At 41.6% G+C, this 23,009-nt stretch overlaps 1 protein-coding gene across 3 annotated transcripts in view; it reads right to left on the reverse strand.

The window, feature by feature from the left end:
* The window catches only part of LOC115470438 (C-type lectin domain family 18 member A-like), a 221,084-nt gene extending 212,174 nt beyond the window's left edge, over positions 1 to 8,910 (reverse strand). For 2 of the 3 annotated variants that reach the window (XM_030203619.1, XM_030203618.1), the window contains exons 1-2: positions 8,680 to 8,910; positions 8,128 to 8,213 (exon numbers count right to left, since the gene is read on the reverse strand). In XM_030203619.1, coding sequence (XP_030059479.1) covers positions 8,128 to 8,213; positions 8,680 to 8,803 — 210 coding nt within the window. In that variant the 5' untranslated portion in view covers positions 8,804 to 8,910. The remainder of the gene's footprint in view (positions 1 to 8,127; positions 8,214 to 8,679) is intronic. The other variant, XM_030203620.1, reaches the window with a different exon arrangement.
* Positions 8,911 to 23,009: the final 14,099 nt, after the last annotated feature.

Below are 23,009 nucleotides of genomic sequence, written 5' to 3' on the forward strand. Positions count from 1 at the left end.
GGTATTTGTCTAAATGTAAAAACTTGATGACGCGCTGATCGCAGTGAAGTATCTTGTGGTTGATAGCATACTTGTATGTCTATGCATTTGAGTTGTGGCTTGTAATGTTTGCAATGTCATCAATAAAAAACGTTGAACTCTAAAGTATAGAAAATTAGATCTTCTCTACCGGGTATAGTTTCTGTATATGATACTGAGAGTAGAAATGAAGAGTATTTTCCTCAGGGATATCTCCATTGATCAAACATGAACCTCATTTCAAACCATTCAGGAGAGCAAGGTATTAGCTAAATTAGATTCTCTTGCTAAGAAATCCTGTTTGCTTGATTATTGTCCCTCTTATTTGTTGAAGAGTGTAGGTTGGCTGACTATCTTTGTCAATTCACTGCTTAGGGAAGGATTGTTCCCCTCTGAGTTAGGAGAAATAATTCTAACACCTACTCCAAAATCAGAAGGTGCAGCTTTAACAATTTTCTTATCCAATAGCGAGTATATTGGTTGCAACTCAAACAATGACTTATCTAGATATATTTCGCTGTTTACATGATACACAATATGGTTTTAGACATATGCATAGTACAGAGTCTTTGTTGTTGACTGTAGCGTAGAGGGTGAAATTGTTTCTACGTCAAAAGATACCATCCAATTTGATATATCTGGCGCTTTTGACTCTGTAGATCATGTTGCATTGCTGTCTAAGTTAAGTGATCTAGGAATGTCTTGGGCAGTTCTTAACTGGTTTCATGGTTTCTTGAAAAATAGAAGGTATAGAGTTAAAAAGAATAATATCTTTTCAAGTGGAAGAGTAGCAGCCTAGTGGTTAGAACATCAGTCCTGATATCCAGAGATGGCTGGTTCAAATCCCACTGCTACTCCTTTTGATCTTAGGCAAGTCACTTAACCCTCCATTACCTCAGGTACAAAATTGGATTGTCCAGGGGCAGAGAAATACCCAGGGAACCTGAATGTAACTCACCTTCAGCTACTACTGAAAAAGGCATGAGCAAAATCCAACATAAATAAATAGTTGGTCTCCTAATTATGGAGTTCCACAGGGTTCACCTTTATCCCCGTTTAATATTCTTATGAGTTCATTGGGGTTTTATTTGGATTCTTTTCTATGTTATGTTTCTTTTTATGTGGGTGATATTTTTATATTGGTTCCAATAACTTCTGGATTTGAAGAGGGTTGTAAATTGATATTGTAATGTATACGTAAGACACAAAAATGGGCATCTGAAAATTTATCTAAAGCTTAATACAGATAAAATGAAATTGCTCTATTGTTGTAATACACTATTGGGTATGGCAAAAATTATTAATTTAAATTCAGGAGAGATAATTAATGCCTTTGTTTATTAAGGTGCACTATAGGCGCATTAGCGTTTTTAACATGCGTAAATGGTTTACGCATGTTAAACACTAATGTACCCATAGAAATGTATAGGCACATTAGCGTTTAATGTGCCTTAACTTTACAGGTACGTTAGAAATGCTAAAGCACCTTAGTAAACATACCCCTTTAAGTTTGAAACATCATCACGGGTATTGGGTGTTGTATTTGATACACAATTGAATATGGAATGTCAGATAAATACCTTGTGTAAAAGAATATTTTTAAAGTTATGTCAGTTAAGGGCAGTACGTCCTTTCTTTTTTCCAGAACAATTTTGTGTGATAGTACAAGTGATTATTCTCTTTAGATTGACTCTTACAGTGCTTTGTACACTGGTACACATCAAAAATTGCTGCATCGACTACAGTTATTGCAAAACACTGCAGCTAGGTTGATATTTGGATGTAAGAAATATGATCAGGTGTCACCTATCTTGAGAGAACTTCATTGGCTGCCAGTGAGGGCTCGAGTAGACATTGAAGTGGCTGGTTTAGTCTATAAGATTTTTTCAGGTAGTTGTCCAGTTTCTCATAGTCAGTTATTAACTTTTCCTTCGGGTAGGATAATGGTTCATCTGACCTCTTTTTTAATACTTGGTTTTCCCTCTGTCAGTAATGTGCAGCATAAATGAATTCATGAGAGTTCATTTATATATCAATCATAGAAGATTTGGAATATTATTCCTGTTTTCATTCATATAATTCTTACCTATTTAATGTTTAGAAAGGCTTTGAAATCTTATTTGTTTGACAAATACTAGGGATCAATTTCATAGTTTTTATGTAACCTGCTTTCATGCCTTGGTTAATTTAAGCAGGATATAAGCAGCATATTGGAATGGAATCAGTACATCCTTTTAACTGGCGAAAAATGGACAATTTTCAATTGCCCACTTACCTAGGTAACAGCCTGTTAGAAATTGACTTTGTTATATATGTGTGTATCTGTATACGACACAAAGTTTAATACATATGGGTGCTCATTTGTAAGTCTATGTTTTTTGAAAATGAGCCTCCATAATGTACAATTATACATTTTTACAGGCTTATTCTGGAAGAGGTGACTTTGAGGTGATCATGTGTTTAATTTTCCAAATTTCAGGGGCAGGGGAAGGCATCTAGGGGCCTGTAATTTAACTGAGAAGTTCAAAGCTGATGATTCACCTAAGATGCCTGATATCCTTGCACCAATCCTGGTGGTGGCTGCCTACATTGTTCTATTATTGCTGTTCTCCCAAATATATATGAGAGGTGATGTACCAAAGAGCTTCTGTGAGACAGCTCATTATCCTTGAAAGATACAGTATAGAAAATAAATAAATAAATAAATGCAAGCGATATGGATATCTCTGGAATCCTAAATAGACTGGTTGCTCCATCCACAAATCACTAATCCTCCCCCTCCTAGTTGGAAAGCTTGTTTTACTTTGTACACTATCAGGCTTATTTTCGAAAGAGGACACCCATATTTTGACACAAATTGGAAGATGGGTGTCCTTCTCACAGGGTCGCCCAAATCAGCATAATCGAAAGCCGATTTTGGGCATCCCCAACTGCTTTCCGTCGCGGGGACGACCAAAGTTCACGGGGGCATGTCGGAGGCATAGCGAAGGCGGGACTTGGGCATGCCTAACACATGGGCATCCTCGACCCATAATGGAAAAAAAAGGGCGTCCCTGATGAGCATTTGGACGACTTTACCTGGTCCTGTTTTTCTTATGATCAAACCACAAAATGGTGCCCGAACTGACCAGATAACCACTGGAGAGAATCAGGGATGACCTCCCTTTACTCCCTCAGTGGTCACTAACCCCCTCCCACCCTCAAAAAAACTCTTTAAAAATCTCTTGTGCCAGCCTCAAATGTCATACTCAGGTCCATCACAGCAGTATGCAGGTCCCTGGAGCAGTTTTAGTGGGTGCAGTGCACTTCAGGCAGGTGGACCCAGGCCCATTCCCCCCTACCTGTTACACTTGTGGTGGTAAATGTGAGCCCTCCAAAACCCACCACAAACCCACTGTACCCACATCTAGGTGCCCCCTTCACCCGTAAGGGCTATGGTAGTGGTGTACAGTTGTGGGTAGTGGGTTTTGGGGGGTTTGGGGGGACTTAGCACACAAGGTAAGGGAGCTATGTTCCTGGGAGCAATTTCTGAAGTCCACTGTAGTGCCCGGTTGGTGTCATGGCATGTGAGGGGGACCAGTGCACTATGAATGCTGGCTCGTCCCATGACCAAAGGGCTTGCATTTGGTCGTTTCTGAAATGGGCATCCTTAGTTTCCATTATCGCCGAAAATCAGAAACGACCAAGTCTAGGGACGACCATCTCTAAGGACGACCTAAATGTCAAGATGTGGGCGTCTCCGACCATATTATCGAAACAAAAGATGGACGTCCATCTTGTTTCGATAATACGGGTTTCCCCGCCCCTTTGCCGGGACATTTTGCGAAGACGTCCTCAGCAAAACTTGGGCGTCCCCTTCGATTATGCCCCTCCATGGGGCTCATTTTTGAAACAGAAAAATCTCCCAAAAACAGCATAAAGCAGAAGATGGGATGTTTTTCTTGCAATAACGTCCAAATCACTATTTTCAAAACACATTGTAAAGATGTTTATCTATGCAGTTTATCTGCAGTGCAACCAAATCACAAGGGGGCTTGTTGGGGGTGCGATTTGGGTGTTCCCACAATTTGGATATTTTTCTGCCATAATTTTTTTGCAATGTGGCAGCTGAAGCGTATCAGAAATTGCCTACCTAGAGATCTATTCCGCGCTGTTGTTCACTGGCTGGTCCTTTCACACCTGGACTACTGTAGCGGGATATACGCTGGTTGTCATGACTATTTACTAAGAAAACTCCAGACAGCCCAGAACACGGCTGCTAGATTAGTACTAGGCAAATCGCGCTTTGCCCATGCGCAACCATTGCATTTTGGCCTGCACTGGCTCCCAGTCAAAGATCGCATCATCTTCAAAGTCTGCTCTTTAACGCATAAGATTGTATTTGTAGAGGCCCCTGAATACATGCTCGACCTAATTGATCTGCCCCCAAGAAATGCTTTGTCGTCATCGTGCAACTTTCTCTGTCTACACTATCCCAGCAGCAGGAAAGTTAGATATAAACATATGTTTGCTTCGTCTTTCCCATATACCAGTGCTAAGACTTGGAATGAACTGCCGAAGCAATTAAAAGGATATCAGACCATCAATTATTTAAAAAGTTCTTAAAGACATTCCTATTTACGCAAGCCTAGTCCATAACGAACTCTTCCTTTTGACTCTCCCGTTGTAGTTTGAAGTGGGTCTCTAACCCAATTGCACTTGTTGGACAGTTTTTCCTTCTCATGTCTTTTCTGTGAATTCATCCCAGCTCTGTCATCCTATGTTTCTACCTTTCTTTCTTTTATTGTGCCTGCGCTTGTGGGAAAATGTGGGATAGAAATGCACTAAAATAAATAAATAATAAATGGAACCAAACAAAAATGTGCAGAGCAAACCTTCCTAGATTGAAGGTTTGTTTGTGAAGTGATTGATCCTCTGATATATAGCGCTGGCCACCATGGCATGAGGGCAAGGCGAAGCAAGCACTGCAGAGGAGGTGATTATTTACAAAATCTTTTACACTCTTTGGAGCCTTATATAGCTTCTATTGCACCATTACGAATTTAAGTGTCTTTCCAGTAGGTTAGGAATATTTCACATTTCCCTCACTTCACGTTTCCCCACTTAGGCCCCAATGCTCAAATGTCATCGTTAAGTACGGAGTGAGTCCATAACCACGGTTGAAATTACCAGTTTTGAAACAATGCTCAAAGAAAAGTGCATGCAAATGACATGTGCAGAAATTCTGCAAGCGGCTCAGTAGAGAAAGTGTCTAACACATACGCAGAAAAGTTTTGTGGTAAGTGTTGATGTTCTACGCATGTCCAGGAAAAAAAGGCAACCACCACATTGTAGGCGTTCATCCAGTGACATCACATAGAGTTTCCTTTTTTTTCCACAAGAACTTTTTAACACTACTGTTATGTGCAGGACACACACCAGGGGCGTAGCCAGACACTCAATTTTGGGTGGGCCTGGGTCCATGATGGGTGGGCAGAAGAACTCCACCCTACCCCATAGTGATTTGGTCTCTCCCTCTCTTGCCTGCATGCCATATGGTCTCTCAAACATCCCCCTCCCCCGCATACCTTTTAAATAGCAGATTTTCACCGGAGCGAGCAGCAACTAATACACACTGCTCATGTTGGCCCCATAGCCTTCCCTCTGATGCAAGTTCCTGTATCTGCATAGGTGGGAATACATCAGAGGGAAGGCTGTGGGGCCGGTGTGAACAGTATGTATCAGTCGCTGCTCGATGTAGGCAAAGATCTGCTATTTACAAGGTATGCAGGAGGGACAGTTTTTGGGAGTTTTCAGCTGGTGTGGCTTGGAGATCCCTGCCTGCCAAATCATAGGTGTGCTGCTACTGGGTGGGCCTGAGCCCAAAGAGGGTGGGCCTGGGCCCACCTGAGCCCACCCTTGGCTACGCCACTGACACACACACATATAATATACACACATAACACATACATATAATACACACACATGGCACATTTCACACACATGTGCAGATACTATTAAAAAATGCAAGCAGACTGCTCCACCGAGAAGTTGCCCTCACGCAACAACAGCTCCAGACCTGCCGGAAAATTCTGGACCTTAAAGGTAGGCGCTCCTTTCTGTGCATTGCTTGGAGACGTTTGTGCATCGCACAGAATCCCCAGTTTAATATTTAATGAGCTCAGTGTAATACTTTTGCATAGGATTACTGATAGCTGTTACCACAAATGGTAAAAAGCGACGCAGAACCCCTTTGTGCATTAGACGCTGAATAATGTGTGCACTAGGCTGGCTACAACCAGTCTAAATCAAACGTTGAAAGCACAGTAAGCCTCTTATTGACCTATAAGTGCATTCACTCTGCAGCCCTTCACTACCTCTCCACCCTCATCTCTCCCTACACTCCTTCCCTATAACTCCGTTCACTAGGCATATCTCTCCTAGTTGCGCCCTTCTCCTCCATTGATAACTCCAGACTCCGCTCCTTCTATCTCGCCGCACCTTATGCCTGGAATAGGCTTCCTGAGCCATTATGTCTAGCTCCATCCCTGGCTGCCTTCAAATCCGGGCTAAAGGCCTACCTGTTTGTTGCTGCTTTCGACTCCTGACTTGTAACCTTTATCTTATCCTTATGTGTCCTTCTGTCTGTCCTTCCCTAATCCTTTTTGGTCCTGTCTGTTTGTCCTGATTTAGATTGTAAGCTCATTTGAGCAGGGACTGTCTTCCTTCTTCATGTTCAATTGTAAAGCGCTGCATACGACTGGTAGCGCTATAGAAGTGATTTATAGTAGTAGTAGCATTGGGGCCTGAGTCCTATAGAATAAGTGACATAAGCACAGGGCAGGCTTAACCCTTTGGTGCATTCTAGGCAAATAAGTGTTTTGGGTTTCCTTCAATGTAGTACAAATACATTTTAAAACTTTCATAAACAGAGACCGGCATGGTTCTGGCTGCAGAGGAGGAAGCATCTTCTATTACTTGGAGGACAACGCACAAGGGATGGGGAGGACAGATGAACCTCTGCAGGTGGTGGTGACCTTATATCAGGACAAAAATCTGCCTTCAGAGATAATGAATTGCACATCTGATAAGGCCCCTCTGAAACATGTGGGCTCTAGGCAAGTGCCTAATTTGCCTATGCCTTAAGGCTTAATCCTGCCCTGCATAAGTGTTTTATGTGAAAAAAGGCAGCTTGGTAACTAGTCTGAATTAACCTCATGGTGGTACTATGCTCAGTGTTCTTCCTTGGTCTTACTCCAGGATGTTGGCAACATCAGGATGTCATTCTGCATTTCAAAAAGACACAATGATAGTCAGGAACCTGATAATGTAATGTGTGAGCCAGAGCTTAAATGAGTCTAAAAACTCAATCTTTTGGCAAAATTTCAAGTGTAGGGTCTGGGTCATGAGTTATGAATGCTCTCTCTTTAGCCTTTCTGGCTAAGTTGATAATTTAAATAAATGAGTGCTAATGTGCTGCCACCCAACCTCACTGTAGGTATAATAGTATTATTGTCAATGCTAACACAGAAAAATTATACCTGTAGGGAAAAAAAATGAATAAATGCTATTTTTAGATTTGTGCCACACCTTTCCAGTGAAAAAAGAATTCCCAAAACAACATGAATTTAAATAATACTTTGCAATTCAAATGCATATACAATACTAATAAGATTATAAACTCCAAAACAATAAACATAGGAACTGTAGGTTTACTGATTTTGTTCTGAGATATATAGGGCCTCTGAGCAAGTTTTTTTTTAAATATAGGCTATAATTATTCTTATTGTTCAGATGTGCTGAAAAAATTTATTTTCACTCTAACATTTTTTAAGTCCCAATTTTGGGAAATTAAGGGCTCTGTGTTTTGAGGATGGATCCTTTATTTCTACCAGTGCTTAACTGGGAGATGAACTCTTCCTGCCAGACTCTGACGGGCATGTTTCTTTAACTCGTAAATTCAGGCTGTGGAGAGTTGAAACTTTCATTTCAGGGGCTCATTTCCTGGGAGATGAATCTCTTTCAGCACACTTGACCAATTTACACGATCTGGTAGTTCAATTCCCTTGAAAACCCACATTTCCAAGAAAAGATGAACATAAAGAGGAGACACTGCAGTGCCGCCCTTACCATTTTCTGCATGTTGGCGGCAGGTGGATCGACTTTACTTCTCAGCCTGTTATGGAGCAAAAGCAACGAGAAACTCTCCTTTGAACCTACGGCGAAGAGAAGCGAAAAGTCAGTAGACCAGAATATTCGGAGAGCAAACAAAATCCTGAGCATGACACAAAAAGCTTGAGAGGAGGCACGTATTTTCACGGATACTACTGGAAATATAAGGCAGAGTTAAGAAAAGAAAAGTTTTTGAGCTGACTGAACATTCCTACACTGTGTGAAAATCTAATTGTAGAAACAGGTGACAGCCATAAAAGAGATTTCTGCAATTTTCAAACATGTGAGAGCTCTTGATTCAAAATGTCCGTTTAAAGGTAGACGCGTAAACCAATTTCAGACAATGAGAAATGAAGGGTATTAGACTGCCTTAGGTAGATAGTAATGAATAAAGATGTAGAAAAGAGGTCACAAACAGAGCTTCCTTCCTCCCTCTCTGCTCTCCAGGGCCATTGGGACTTAGTGGGGGGGAATGACACCTTGCCAAACTGAAGTTAAAGGCAATGTTACCTCTGTGAATCGGAGTCGACGGGCTCAGCTTCTCCACTGGCAGCCATCTGTCGCCAAAACAGGGGCCCATCACAGCCCAAATCAGAGCCCATAGCTTTACCCAGGGGATCCGATCACCTCCCATGGCCGAGACGTCTGCAGGACAGGTTGGTACGGATAGATCTGCTCTGTCTACACGGATCCACTCGTTTCTCCCTGTGCCTTCTGCCCCCCCCCTCCTCTCTTCTTTCCCAACCTCTGGTCGCTGTTTCCAAGGGTTTTTTTTTTTTTTAATTATTTTTATTCTATTCAAACTTCAGATGGGCAGTGCTAAGCAGCCCAAACAAAAGAATGGAGCTTTGGTGAGTAATAGCATTGTCAAAATAGCCTGCTTGCTGTGCTGTCACCGCCGACTGTTCCCCTGGCATAAAAGGAAAAGCTCAAAAGCCAGCCAAAGAGAGAGCGAGAGTGAAAGACTTCCTGGGGAATCCCTGCCATTGCCCTCCATAGCTCACAGCGCAGGACTAATTATGTTAATACCAAAGCACCAGGGGACATTCTACCGGCATTCCAGCAAAACAGAGGGTGTTGGACTGGTGGAGGAGCACTCAGAGTTCAGCTGAATAACTAGTCTAGACAGATACTTAGCGGCTGCTACTTCAGTTTCTCATGCACACCTGCCAAAAACAAGAGTACCAGCTCCCCTCATCCTCCCCTGCTTCCCATTGTACTTCCATCCTAATGTGATGCCCCAGCCATTGCTGGGGATAAAACTTAAGCCACCAAAAGATATGATAATGTCTGACCTTTTGATTGGACTAATTTAGTAATTTCTTGATTAGCTTTTGGGAAGGACAGGTCCTTCATCAGGTCTGGAAAATGGAATCAACCAAAGAAAATGCAAGTGAATCCCAAAATGCATTCCAGGGTGAGCATGAAGGTGAAAGGAGTGGGGGGTGAGGTTCAGTTTCATGGTGCTGTGCACCTGGTGATCAAACACAAAAGTGACATGGTAAGTGATGGCAGATAAAAGACCTGAATGGTCCATCCAGTCTGCCCAACAGTCACATTCATTCTTAATTCAAGATTAAATCAACAATGAATATCATGTTATATACTTGGTCTTTCTTTGTTGTTTCTGGGACACATTGTAGAAGTTCACCCGGCTTTGTCCTTATGTTCCAACTACTGGAGTTGCTATCAAAGTCCACTCCAGCCTATTTATTATTATTACATTTGTATCCCGCGCTTTCCCACTCAAAGCAGATTCAATGCGGCATACATAGTAAAAGGAATACAGAATATTGTTAAAGAGGGTAAAAGTTAATTATACCAGAATAATAGAAGAGATGAATAGGTAGAAAAAGGCAATGGAGAGGGGAGTAAGGTGGGAGATGAAGTCTTGGTCAATGTCGTTATCATGGGAGTATGTGTTAGGTAGATGGTTCATAAGATTAATCTGGATTGTTTGGATAGGCTTGCTTGAATAAATGGGTTTTTAGTGCTTTCCGGAAGGGTAGATAGTCGCAGATTGATTGGATACATCTGGGAAGAGCATTCCAGAGTTGACTGCCCAGGAAGGAGAAATTAGATCCATGATAGGTCTTGTACTTGATTCCTTTGCAGTTGGGGTAATTTCGCAAAGATTCAGACATAGTAGGGAGGTCCGAATCTGTCTTGTCATTTGCAGCACTCAGACCCTAAAAGTATGCCCGGTACTGTCCTCACATTCCAAATTACTGGAGTTTCCGTCAAAGTCCTCTACAGCCCATCCTAAACCAGATTGTTATGTGTGGGACTCAAACTGTAGAAGCCAGCCCAGTACCGGCCTTAGTTGATACAGCCAGAGTTGCCATCTAAGCACCACTTGACATGCAACACATATGCAACCCTTTAAGTTTTGTTTTTTATACCATTCATTAGCTTAGCAGAGTTTAAAAAGGGGTTAGACGGTTTCCTAAAGGACAAGTCCATAAACCACTACTAAATGGACTTGGGAAAAATCCACAGTTCCAGGAATAACATGTATAGAATGTTTGTACGTTTGGGAAGCTTGCCAGGTGCCCTTGGCCTGGATTGGCCACTGTCGTGGACAGGATGCTGGGCTCGATGGACCTTTGGTCTTTTCCCAGTGTGGCATTACTTATGTACTTATGTAATTAGAGATCCTCTGTGTTCATCCAATGCCATTTTGAATTCCGCCAACATTTTTTTTCTCCACTTCCTCCCTTCAAGACATCAACCACCCTCTCCATGAAAAAGAAATTTCTGACATTACTCCACTAACTATAAAAGGAGATATGTACAGATATGATAGATAAAAAAGTAAAATCACCACAGAGTATAAACAGAAACTATGCAAAAAATGAATAAATGATAAATGCAATGGCATAAATGAAATGACACCTGATAAGCATGCTTTAAATGTATATAAGTATTAAATGCACAATGTACTTTACTATGAAAATAAAAATATAGGATAAATCTAAAATTAAAAATTAAATGGATATCTCTAAAAGCCTTAAAAGGATTATGAAAACTGGTGTATAATTAAAGTTACCTAGAAAGACAAAACCTAGAAGAGAGAAATAGTCTCAATTCTTTAAAAAAGGGGAAGAGGGAGAGAAAAGAGTCTGGGAATTGGACACACATCCCTGGAGTTTAAAAAATATAGGGCCCTGTTTACTAAGCTGCGCTAGAGGCATGTTAGATTTTTTAGCGCATGCTAAGCATTAGCACATGGTAACCGTGTAATATTCCTATGAGCGTCTACACAGTCCAGCCGGGTGGACTTCTACAATCTGTCCCAGAAACAACAAAGAAAGACCAAGTATATAACATGATATTCATTGTTGATTTAATCTTGAATTAAGAATGAATGTGACTGTTGGGCAGACTGGATGGACCATTCAGGTCTTTTATCTGCCATCACTTACCATGTTACTTTTGTAAGCTAAAAACACTAGTGCATCTTAGTAAACAGGGCCCATTTTGTTATGAAAAAGATGTGTAATCAGTATCTAAGTTTAAACCTGAGGGGACCAAGGTCTGAAAGAGAAAAATAAGTCTCTGTTCTTCATGGAGTAACATCTTCTCTACACTTCTCTTGTGCTAATTCTCCTTAAAACTTTTAAACACAGAGAATTTCAAATCTTCTAATGTATGTCCTGCAGCTTGCCAATGTTCTACCAGCGACGCTGAATCATTGTTTCTGTTAGTATTACTGTGATGGTGAATTAATCTAGTCTTTAACATTCTCTTAGTCTTGCCGATATATAATAGCTTACAGGGGCAGAGTACAATATAAATAACATTGGCAGTAGCACAATCAGATGTGTGGTTGAGTTTATTAGAATTCTGAGTTGATAATTCAGGAAGGCAAGAAAGAACTAGTGTCCTCCAGGATATGCCAGTGTTGCCGAATACTCTTTTGGATCTGGCTTGCAAAGTGTGAAAATCTAAGAGCACATATGACATCTGGTGTCATTCCTTCTTTCCAATTTTGAAGCAATTCTTCTCTACTTTCCATATTCACTCTGCTGTTTCCTGAAAGTATATGTTGCTTAGGGTAACTCGTGCTTTCAAATCTCCACTTCATAATACTGGCTCGGTGGTTAAATTCTTTAAGATCAGTACAAATTCTTTTAAGGTGCAAAAATCTGTAATGCAAAAAGGCATGATGATCTTTAAGTTTTATGTTTTAAGTTTAAGTGATGTCTTGAAATGATACTCATCCCTGGTGATAAATAGATCCAAAAAAACTAATCTCATCTGGATCATAATGCATTTTAAACTTCAAGTTGTTATCTTGCATATTTAACCAATTAAAGAAATCTTCCAAAGTTTCATTGATTTGTTGATAGTAGTTGTTTTGGAAGCAGAAATGGTTATTGGTTAAAACAATGCAGGCTAAAGTGAGGATGAGATAATTGGGTATACGTTTGTTAGTATGACGTGCTTTCAATATATCTTCGATAATCATCAGTGCTTCTAGTTGCGGGATTTTAGTGTATAACGTTTCAATGTCCACAGTAACCATAATAGTGTCAGAAAGGTCACCATCAAACTCTTTTCTGCATCTTTAAGGCAATTCCTTTATTCATTACTTTCTACCTAAAGCAGTCTGGTACCCTTCATTTCTCATTGTCTGAAATTGGACACTGAACTGATACCTTTAGATATCTGGGTATTCAGCTTCCTGATAATCCCAAACATCTATACCACTTGAACACTACTGTCTTATTGCTGTACACACATCAACAACTGGCAATTTGGAAGCCCCTTCCACTCTCCCTGTATGGTAGAATTAGTTTATTCTGCATGTCATTATTCCTGCAGTGGATTTATGTGCTACAGCATGCTCTAGTCTGGATGTTTTGGAAGGATTTGTATCTCTTGAATTGGGAAGTTATTCAATTTTGTTGGAATGGGAAAAAACACAAGGTGATTGATTTTTTTAATATGCAATTAGAATCCAGGAGGTTTGGGATATGTGTTTATAATTTAGTTTGCCTTTTTTGACATCTTAAAGGTTGGGTATTAGAGTCTAAGGATTTTACCCCTTGGTGTATAGAGAACAAATTATCTCACCCTTTACATATGCATTATTTGCTACATATAACTCTGGGTAAATCGCTCCCTCCTTTGAGGAGTAATGGGCTAGATTCTATATATCACGCTTAAAAACTTGGTGCCAAATCAAAATACGCCTAGGCATATTTGATAAAGTATGCCTAAATTTAGGTGTACTTTATAGAATAAGCTTAAATTTCTGCACAGTTTATAGAATACACCGAGAGTCCATTAGCCTGACTAAATTTAGTTGTGGGAAGTTATGCCAAGTAAAACTTAGTGTAAACGCTGACGCCTAAATTACGTGTGGACCGGATATATTCTATACCAACGCACATAGATTTTAGAAATGCCCACAACTGGCCCATTCCACACCCATGGACATGCCCCCTTTTTAATTATGCAACTTAGAATTTATGTGCATCATATTATAGAATATGTTTAAATAGTTCTGCGAGTAAATTCTAATGTCAATTAGTGTCAATAATTGCTTGTTAATTGGCAATTATCAGTGCTGATTGGCTTTTTAACTAATTAAGTTGCACACGCAAATCCAGAATATAACTGGATCTGCATGCGCAACCTAAGTCACGCTATATAGAATCCATGGACATGTGCTTCTCATATCTCCGCAGGATTCCCGGAGGATGTTTATGACTTTATGGAACAAAATTATTGTTAACACTGACTGTCTAACCTTTCCAGGCGTAGATACTATTGTATTTCGTAGATATCTCATGGTGGAATTACATGTATAGCTAATTTATAATCAGATGGTTTCTTGAAACCATTTAATGTCTTAATGTAAAGCTCTGGTATTCTGAAATGTGATGTATTTGCTTATATGCAGGTAGCTCATTATCAGGCTTATTTTCAAAAGAGAAGGACGCCCATCTTTCAACACAAATCAGAAGATGGGCGTCCTTCTCACAGGGTCGTCCAAATCGGTATAATTGAAAGCCAGTTTTGGACGTCCCCAACTGCTTTCCGTTTCAGGGGTGGCCAAAGTTCATGGGGGCATGTTGGAGGCGTAGCAAAGGCGGGACTTGGGTGTGCCTAACACATGGACATCCTCAACCCATAATGGAAAAAAAAGGGCGTCCCTGATGAGCACTTAGATGACTTTACCTGGTCCTGTTTTTCTTATGACCAAGGCACAAAAAGGTGCCCGAACTGACCAGATGACCACTGGAGAGAATTGGGGATGACCTCCCCTTACTCCCCCAGTGGTCACTAACCCCCTCCCACCCTCAAAAAAAACTTTAAAAATATGCCAGCCTCTATGCCATCCTCAAATATCATACTCAGGTCCATCACAGCAGTATGCAGGTCCCTGGTGCAGTTTTAGTGGGTGCAATGCACTTCAGGCAGGTGGACCCAGGCCCATTCACCCCTACCTGTTACACTTGTGGTGGTAAATGTGAGCCCTCCAAAACCCACCACAAATGCATTGTACCCACATCTAGGTGCCCCCCTTCACCCGTAAGGGCTATGGTAGTGGTGTACAGTTGTGAGTAGTGGGTTTTGGGGGGCTAAGCACACAAGGTAAGGGAGCTATGTACCTGGGAGCAATTTATGAAGTCCACTGCAGTGCCCCCTAGGGTGCCTGCTTGGTGTCCTGGCATGTGAGGGGGACCAGTGCACTATGAATGCTGGCTCCTCCCATGACCAAAGGGCTTGCATTTGGCCGTTTCTGAGATGGGCATCCTTGATGTCCATTATCGCCGAAAATCAGAAACGACTAAGTCTAGGGACAACCATCTCTAAGGACGACCTAAATTTCAAGATTTGAGCATCCCCAACCATATTATCGAAACAAAAGATGGACATCTATCTTGTTTTGATAATACGGGTTTCCCGCCCCTCCATCGGGACGTTTTGCGAGGACGTCCTCAGCAAAACTTGGGCGTCCCTTTTGATTATGCCCCTCCACGTCATTTTGGTTGAGAAAACTGCTGAACAGGAGTAACTGCTCAATTACATAATTTTTTTCATTCAGTCTAACATTAATCAAGCTTTAGTCTAAGCTCTCTGAAAAACTCTCTGTAGTCTTTTCCCAAAGATGAATTTTGCGCCCATATTGGAGAAATAAAATAATGAACTTGGCATTAGACTTCAATCACAGGATCTCCATCAGGCCTTGAAACAAACTTCATTGGTGGTACACAATGCAGTTTATAGAGAATATAATTTTTGCTCACTTACTAGAGCTTATTTTTCTCAGAAACAGGCCTATTACACAGGATGCGTTAACTCCCTTATTTGTGTTAAATGTGATGTGGCATGCAAGATAATACGTTATCACATGCCTTTTGATTATGCAATCATATAAAGTGTTTTTGGACTCATTCTGGACTTATTTGGGGAGAATTCCTAATAAATCCCTTAAATTTTCTTCAATGGGTATTTTATTTGGAAAAATGAGCTATTTTGGTCTTCATTTCTATGTTAGTATACAAGACATGCATAGTGGGGGAAAATGCATTCTACAAAACTGGACTCAAATTCAACCACCTAATTTTTGGCAACGGAGAAATGCATTTCATATTTTAATGATGTTAGATGCACCAGATGCAGGTCTCACTGAAAAATGTAAAAAATGTTTTTAGTCTATTCGGGAGTCATATATTCAAGATCTATCATCCTGAGCCCACAGTTTAGTTCTCCATGACTTACACTTGTGAAAGGTATATCTGACAAAGTGTTTTCCCCTTAAGATATTATAGTTTAAAAAGGGGGCAGGGCTGGGAGGAATGGGGGTTGGGAGATTCAGCATTGTTCTGTATAGATTGAAGGAGGCTATAAGAGTCCAAGCTCTCTGCTATATTTGTCTTTCTTGTTATGAATTGTTTTTGATCAGTTTATAATAATACACCTCTTCTTTGCCTTAATTAGTGATAGCCCCCCATGTATGCCACTATATTCGACTTGATGTTTAATCTCCCACAGGGCTATTTAACTAGGGAACACTTTATTCTATACTGCCTATTGGACTCCATCTCCCGACTTAATCTGCTTCAAGACAGTTACAACCTAGGTTGCATAATGGTCGAGTTAATTACACAGATCTTACCAAAACATGTTTCTTGATGGAAGGCTACCAGTTGCTGCCCCCAGCATGATTGGACAGTCATAATTCCTTCCTTTTACTCTACCAACTGTGTATAAGCAGTGGTACAGGGACCCTCAGAGGAGGATTTCTCAGGGCCTACAAGTGAAGGGGTGGTAGGATGGTCTCACATCCATTCACAAAAGGTCCACCTGGAGTGCTGGAATGGATGGTTGCTACATCATCCCTGCATTTGTCCTTCAGGCATCTGAATACACATCAAACCTGAGAATAGTTGCAATTGTCTTTACCCATCTAATCACGTCATATTGTATTGCATTGTGTCTTGGCAGGGCCTGCCCTCAGAGACAGACCAATGGAGATGGTCTTATATCCATTCACAGACTGTCTGCCCAGAGTGCTGAAATGAATGGTTGCTGCATCATCCCTGCATCCGTCCTGTTGGAAAGATGGATAAATATCAAACAAGATTAGTTGCAATTGCCTTCATCCATTTAATTGTATTGTATTGTATTGTACTGTATTGTGTCTTTTGCAGGGCCTGTACTCAGGAAGGGATAGTAAGGATGGTCTTGTATCTATTGAGAATGGTCTATCTGAGTGCTGAAGTAGATGGTTGCTACATTATCCCCTGTCTGTCTGTCCTTCTGGAAGATGAATATTTGGGGCACAGTCATAAAAAACAGAGTGTGTCAGATTGTAGTCTGTTATGAAGATGGTGGACAATTGAATAACATTGGTTATAAGAGGTATAACCATGACTGGCCAGAAACATTAGTTCATTGCCTGTTTCAGCACTAGTTCAACACAACTGGCCACAGCTAAGTGGGGGTGGCCTGCGGGCAAGTTACGAGTAACTGCTCAGTCTGGTGGCAGCAGTACCTCATCCTGGATCTTTGATGTAGCTTGTATTATGTTTAATGACAGTTTGGCGCAGTTGGGATAGCTGTGCCTGGGATGGACCCCTTGCTGCACGGTGGGGCATCTTGCAAGTGGAGCATGAGCAATAATCAGCCTTGCTGATACAACAAAAGGCTGTAGGGTGTTATTGTTGCGCCATGTGGTATAATTTTGGCTCGAGTACCCATGTGCCATGATTTTAGTGCTAATTATTTGTGTACTCAATAAAGCTGTGGCCAAGTTATTACCAGTGAGAACTGTGTTGTGTGAACTTTGTAGCCCAGTCTCTGTGTCCCATTTACAGACACTCTCTTTGGAAGGAAAGCGGAAGGGGATGGAGAAGGAGATGGAGGACTGGGCAAATTGGGTGGCCAGGGATGAGTCAGGGTGTCATGGCTGCCTATGTTATGATTGCAAGGTGACCAGCAACAGAATTTTATGTCTGGTAATGAGTTTAAAAGCTCAGATCTATATTAACATATTGTCAGTTCCAACGCATCCCCTGGTTCTAACATGAAATGTCTTATGTTCCTGAATAGTTTTGCATCTCCTTTCAGTATCCTGATCATAAAATCTTTGATGAAGTAGACTGGTCCTGAAAAGTGCACCTCTATAGAGGTGTTGCCTTGGTCTTTTCTGTGGTATGTGATCTAGTGACTGTATAAATTAATTCGGGGTGGGGGGGGGGGGTGTTTGGTTTTTGTTTGGTTTTTTTATTTCTGGCCTGCAGAGTTGGTTCTCAGGAGATGCTGCATACGTCCCATTTCAGGGAGACCCCCTAGAGACCAAAGAGAGGTTGATAATTCTTGTAATGGCTAATATTTTGTCTGTTTAAATTTTAGTAATAATAATTTGTAGTAAATGTGTAATGAAGCAACATGTTGATTTTCCATCGCTTTATTTTTTATGCAGCCTTATATGACCACCTAGACTCCTTTGAAGGTGGAATATAAATGTTATTTTAAATTAAATTAACCTTGCCCAGTTGCTTTCTTTTTGTGAGACTAATGAATTCACCTTGGGTTACTGGGTGAGACACATAAATGTCATGGAGCCATGCCGTCTGCTGGGGAAGGCAATTACACAAGACGCCTAAAAGTCTACTTTTGTGAGCACACTTTGAACAACTACTACACAGACCTCTTCAAACAGCAGTCTAAGGCAACATGATAGTAACACAGTACATAGCTGGGCATTTTTTTCACATGACCATAAATTTGGCTAATAGGTGCACAAAATGTTACAGGACACTAATACACAGTGCCCTTTATTCCATGCATCATCCAAGCAATTTTGCAAGATTGTGCCTGTTGAGGAACGGTACCTTTGCCAGCTTCCAGCTGTGGCTTGGTCAGTATTTCCATTCAGAGAACAGCTTGGAGCAAGGGAAGGAATGCAGAGGGATGAAAGGTATTCTTTTATATTTCGTGTTCTATATAGTTGTTCTTTCACAAAAGCTTTTTCCAAGTATAGTGCATGCTTTGTGGGGAAACAGGCTTTTACAAAATTGTGCATGGGTACAGATGTATAAAATGTAGGCATGCTGTAAAACAGAGCCTACTTTTATGTGACTGCATGTTGCCATTCTGGGGGGCACCAGGGGAGCGCCTTAAGCTGTGTGCATTAATGTGGCCACACAGCTAAATTGCATGCACATCTTAATTGAGTAAAAAGTCAATCAGCACCGATAATTGGTACTTAATAACCAATTAGCAGCACTAATTGGCTTTAATTGGAATTTACACACACAACTTTCTAGGCGTATTTATAACATAGTGCGCAGAAATTCTAATGTGCACAGTGAAAAAGGGGGCATAGCCATGGGCGTGGAATGGGCATTTAAAAAAACTATGCGCACTATTATAGAATACACCAGATCTGTCCTTAACTTAGGCGCAGGCATTAGGCTTGGTTTTAGGTGGCCTAAATGGATGCCCCTAAATTTTAGTTGCAAGAATGGCACGTGAGTGTATTCTATAAACTACTCCTAACTTTAGGCGCAGTTTATAGAATCACGGACTTCTGATAGTGCCAGTGCTTATTTTTTTACATGATCTGTCGTTTGAAACATGCACTGTCGGCAGTCTGCTCTCCGCTCCCCCCGTGCCTTCAACCTGGCTATGCTTCTGCATCATATATAGAATTTCCCCCAAAATGCACTGACATATTTACAGTATACCATCTTCAGACATAAATTGACACACAAGGATTTGTGTGCTAGCGGGGGTGTCATTGCACATGTATTTTATAAAGCTGTCAATTTGTCTTTATAAAATAGGCTTATGTTGGGATATTTCACATAGGCACCCTGTTATGAAATTAGCTTCCTCAGTGTTGTATATTGTTACTTTGTAGCACTCTAAACGATGACGTTACAGCCAAAAATGTTTCACTAAAACAAACCATTAGCATATTAAGGTCCTTCCACACAAATCCCAGAAATGTAGTTCAGTATTGTAACATAGTAACATAGTAAATGACAGCAGATAAAGACCTGAACAGTCCATCCAGTCTGCCCAACAAGATAAACTTACTTTACATGATATGTGATACTTTATATGTATACTCGAGTTTGATTTGTTCTTGCCATTCTCAGGGCACAGACTGTAGAAGTCTGCCCAGCACTGTTCTTGTACTAAAAGTTCTGAAGTTAACATCAAAGCCCCTTAAAATTTACACTCTAGCCCAACCCCATCTATTCAGTTACGATCAGGGCGAAAGACTGTAGAAGTCTGCCCAGCACCGGTTTTGCTTCTCAATTACCGGTGTTGCCACCCAATTTCTGCTAAGATTCCGTAGATCCATTCCTTCTAAACAGGATTCCTTTGTGTTTATCCCATGCACGTTTGAATTCCATTACCGTTTTCATCTCCACTAGCTCCCACGGGAGGGCATTCCACTTATCCACCACCCTTTCCATGAAAAAATATTTCCTGACATTACTCCTGAGTCTGCCCCCCTTCATCCTCAATTCATGTCCTCTAGTTCTACCACCTACCCCTCTCCAGAAAAGGTTTGTTTGCGGATTAATACCTTTCTGTGATGTCTGATAAAAATTAATTATTTTTGTAGAATGTACTATTTACAAGGAAGATCTGTTTTAAAGATTAATGGGAATTGCTTTTAATGTGGTTTTAGTGCAGAGGATGAGGATGGAATAATTTTATTCCATTCACTAGGGGGCAATTTCTCTAAATGGGTTATTTTTGCACATACCTTGCACATATTTCTTTCTGGAGCTCATAAATTGTAACATGTAGAGGCAATTTATCCAGGTGTGCTTGGAAGTTCTTTTTGATCAAACCTGTGGCACCCTACATGATGGGAAATATTTCTGTATCTTTCTGCCACAATTTCCTGGTCTCTGATGGTATTTCATGGTACTTGAGGATCTTCCTTCTCTCCATGCGATTCATCGAGTGATCGTTTCGGACCAACACCTCTATAATCAATGCCGTTCTGGTGTTTTTCTCTGTTACCACTGTATCTGGTTTTCTGGCATCCAGTTTTTTATCAGTCGGGATAGGGATGTCCGAAGTGATCATAATCTCTTCTTTTTCCACAGTTGTCTTAGGGTCATGATCCTAATGCTTTTCCGATACACTGATGTAATGCTTACAAAGTTTCCAATGAATGAGATGAGCCACCCTGTTGTGCCTTTCCTTATGAAAATTTTCTGCCATCAGCACTTCACAGCCAGTCACAAGATGAATAATTGTTTATTGCTCTACAGATGTCTGTTGCACCAGTTTTTTCAATGCTTGCTGTAAACCATTTCATCCATAATCCGCTGTCCTGGGCTGTAACTATGAATCATTCATCCTTAGGTTTTAATTAATCTCTCCTTATGTCGGGTCCTCGAGGCTGAACCAGAATTCGTGAGCCCTTAGGCCACTGCCGAGGAGCGGCAGCGGCAGGCAAGACCACCCTGGAACTGGATACACAGAAGAGCAGGACTGGAACTCTGGACTGGAGTAGTACTGAGGCAGGCAACTAGAACAGGCAGAACAGGAACAGCTTCACCTGCGCTAGGCCACCGTTCCTCCGGAGTTGAGCTCCGGAGTGCGGGTGGCCGGCAGGACTTGCAGGATAAGGCAGGAACTGAAGATCCAGAGGACCCATCCTTGGTCTGGGATACACAAGGGAGGCTGGGCATGGAACTAGACTAGGACTGAAAGCTGCATGCATCCACTAAGCCAGAAACACAAGACAGACTAAGGAGACAAGGTGTACACAAAGGCTAGGCCGAATGGGGTTCAGGATATACACTCAGGATATACACCCTAGCTAGGCAGAGACAGGATTCAGGATATACACTCAAGATTTACACGCTAGCAAGGCAGAAACAGGGTAAACAAGCAAGCTTGGCAGAAACAGGACTCAGGATATACAAGCAAGCTTGGCAGAAACAGGACTCAGGGTATACAAGCAAGCTTGGCAGAAACAGGACTCGGGATATACACATAAGCTGGGCAGAAGCAGGGGTCAAGACCTACATACAAGCTTGGCTGAAGCGGGGTTCAGGATATGCAGACAAGCTTGGCAAAAGCACACAGAGAGTATCAGGGTTCAGCCTATAGTCAGAGACAGGCAGCAGGCAGAAAATATCTGGGTTCAGGCAATAGTCAGAGACAGGCAGCAAGCAGAGAATATCTGGGTTCAGGCAATAGTCAGACAGGCAGCAAGCAGAGAATATCAGGGTGCAGGCAATAGTCAGAGACAGGCAGCAAGCAGAGAATATCTGGGTTCAGGCAATAGTCAGACAGGCAGCAAGCAGAGAATATCAGGGTGCAGGCAATAGTCAGAGACAGGCAGCAAGCAGAGAATATCTGGGTTCAGGCAATAGTCAGAGACAGGCAGCAAGCAGAGAATATCAGGGTGCAGGCAATAGTCAGAGAAGAATAAACCAGGAGCTAACCAAGTCTTTGGGCAGGCAGCAGACAGAGGAATTAACCAGGGATAACAGGTCAGGGCTGAAGCTTCAGACTCCAAACACAGATAGAGAGAAAATGTCTGAAGCTTCAGACTCCAAACACAGAGCAAGGCAATAGAAGGACTAACAGTCCACAGACACAGAGCAGGAGGGCAGAGCCCACACAGAAGGACTAGCAATCCACAGACACAAATAGCAGATGGGCAAGAGCCCCAGAGAAAGGCTAAGTAGCAGTGCAGCAGTGCACTCACTAACCTGACGACCTTTTGGCATAACACACACACTATGCAAAGGCCCTGAATGCCAGCACAGCACTTCCTTATGAAGGCTGTCACTGATGATGTCACCTACTGCAGGATGGGAGCAGGGAACACACTCGCACCAAGGAGAGGCTTGGAACACATAGGAAGTGAACACACAGAAAGGGCAAGCAGGAGCCATCTTGGAAGCTGGAACAAAACAAGCGGGAGCCATCTTAGATGCTGGCTCCTCAGCGAGGCATAGCCCACACAGGTGAGGTCTATTGAAGCAATCAGCACACAGAGACAGAGACAAAACTAACACAGAAACAGACAGGAGCCAGCACAGATGCTGACCCCCAGAAATGAGGTAAGTCATGTGTCCAATGTTAATCCATGAATGGTTCCTGGAGTAACATTTTGTATTTCCTGCTATACCAATGCATTTGCCACTTGTTTCTCCCCTGCAGATCCAATTCCTTGAAGATTTTTTTTCTCTTCCTTTGCAAAGTCTGTTGCTTCCTTCCCTTTTGGTACCGATGGATTTTCACCCATTCCTTCTACTCATCGGAATGCTTGTCCAAGTTTAATGATGGAACTGGATTCTGGAAGTTTTCTTTCATGTTTCAACACCTTT

The sequence above is a fragment of the Microcaecilia unicolor genome, chromosome 5, assembly GCF_901765095.1.
Source record: "Microcaecilia unicolor chromosome 5, aMicUni1.1, whole genome shotgun sequence".
Taxonomy (NCBI): domain Eukaryota; kingdom Metazoa; phylum Chordata; class Amphibia; order Gymnophiona; family Siphonopidae; genus Microcaecilia; species Microcaecilia unicolor.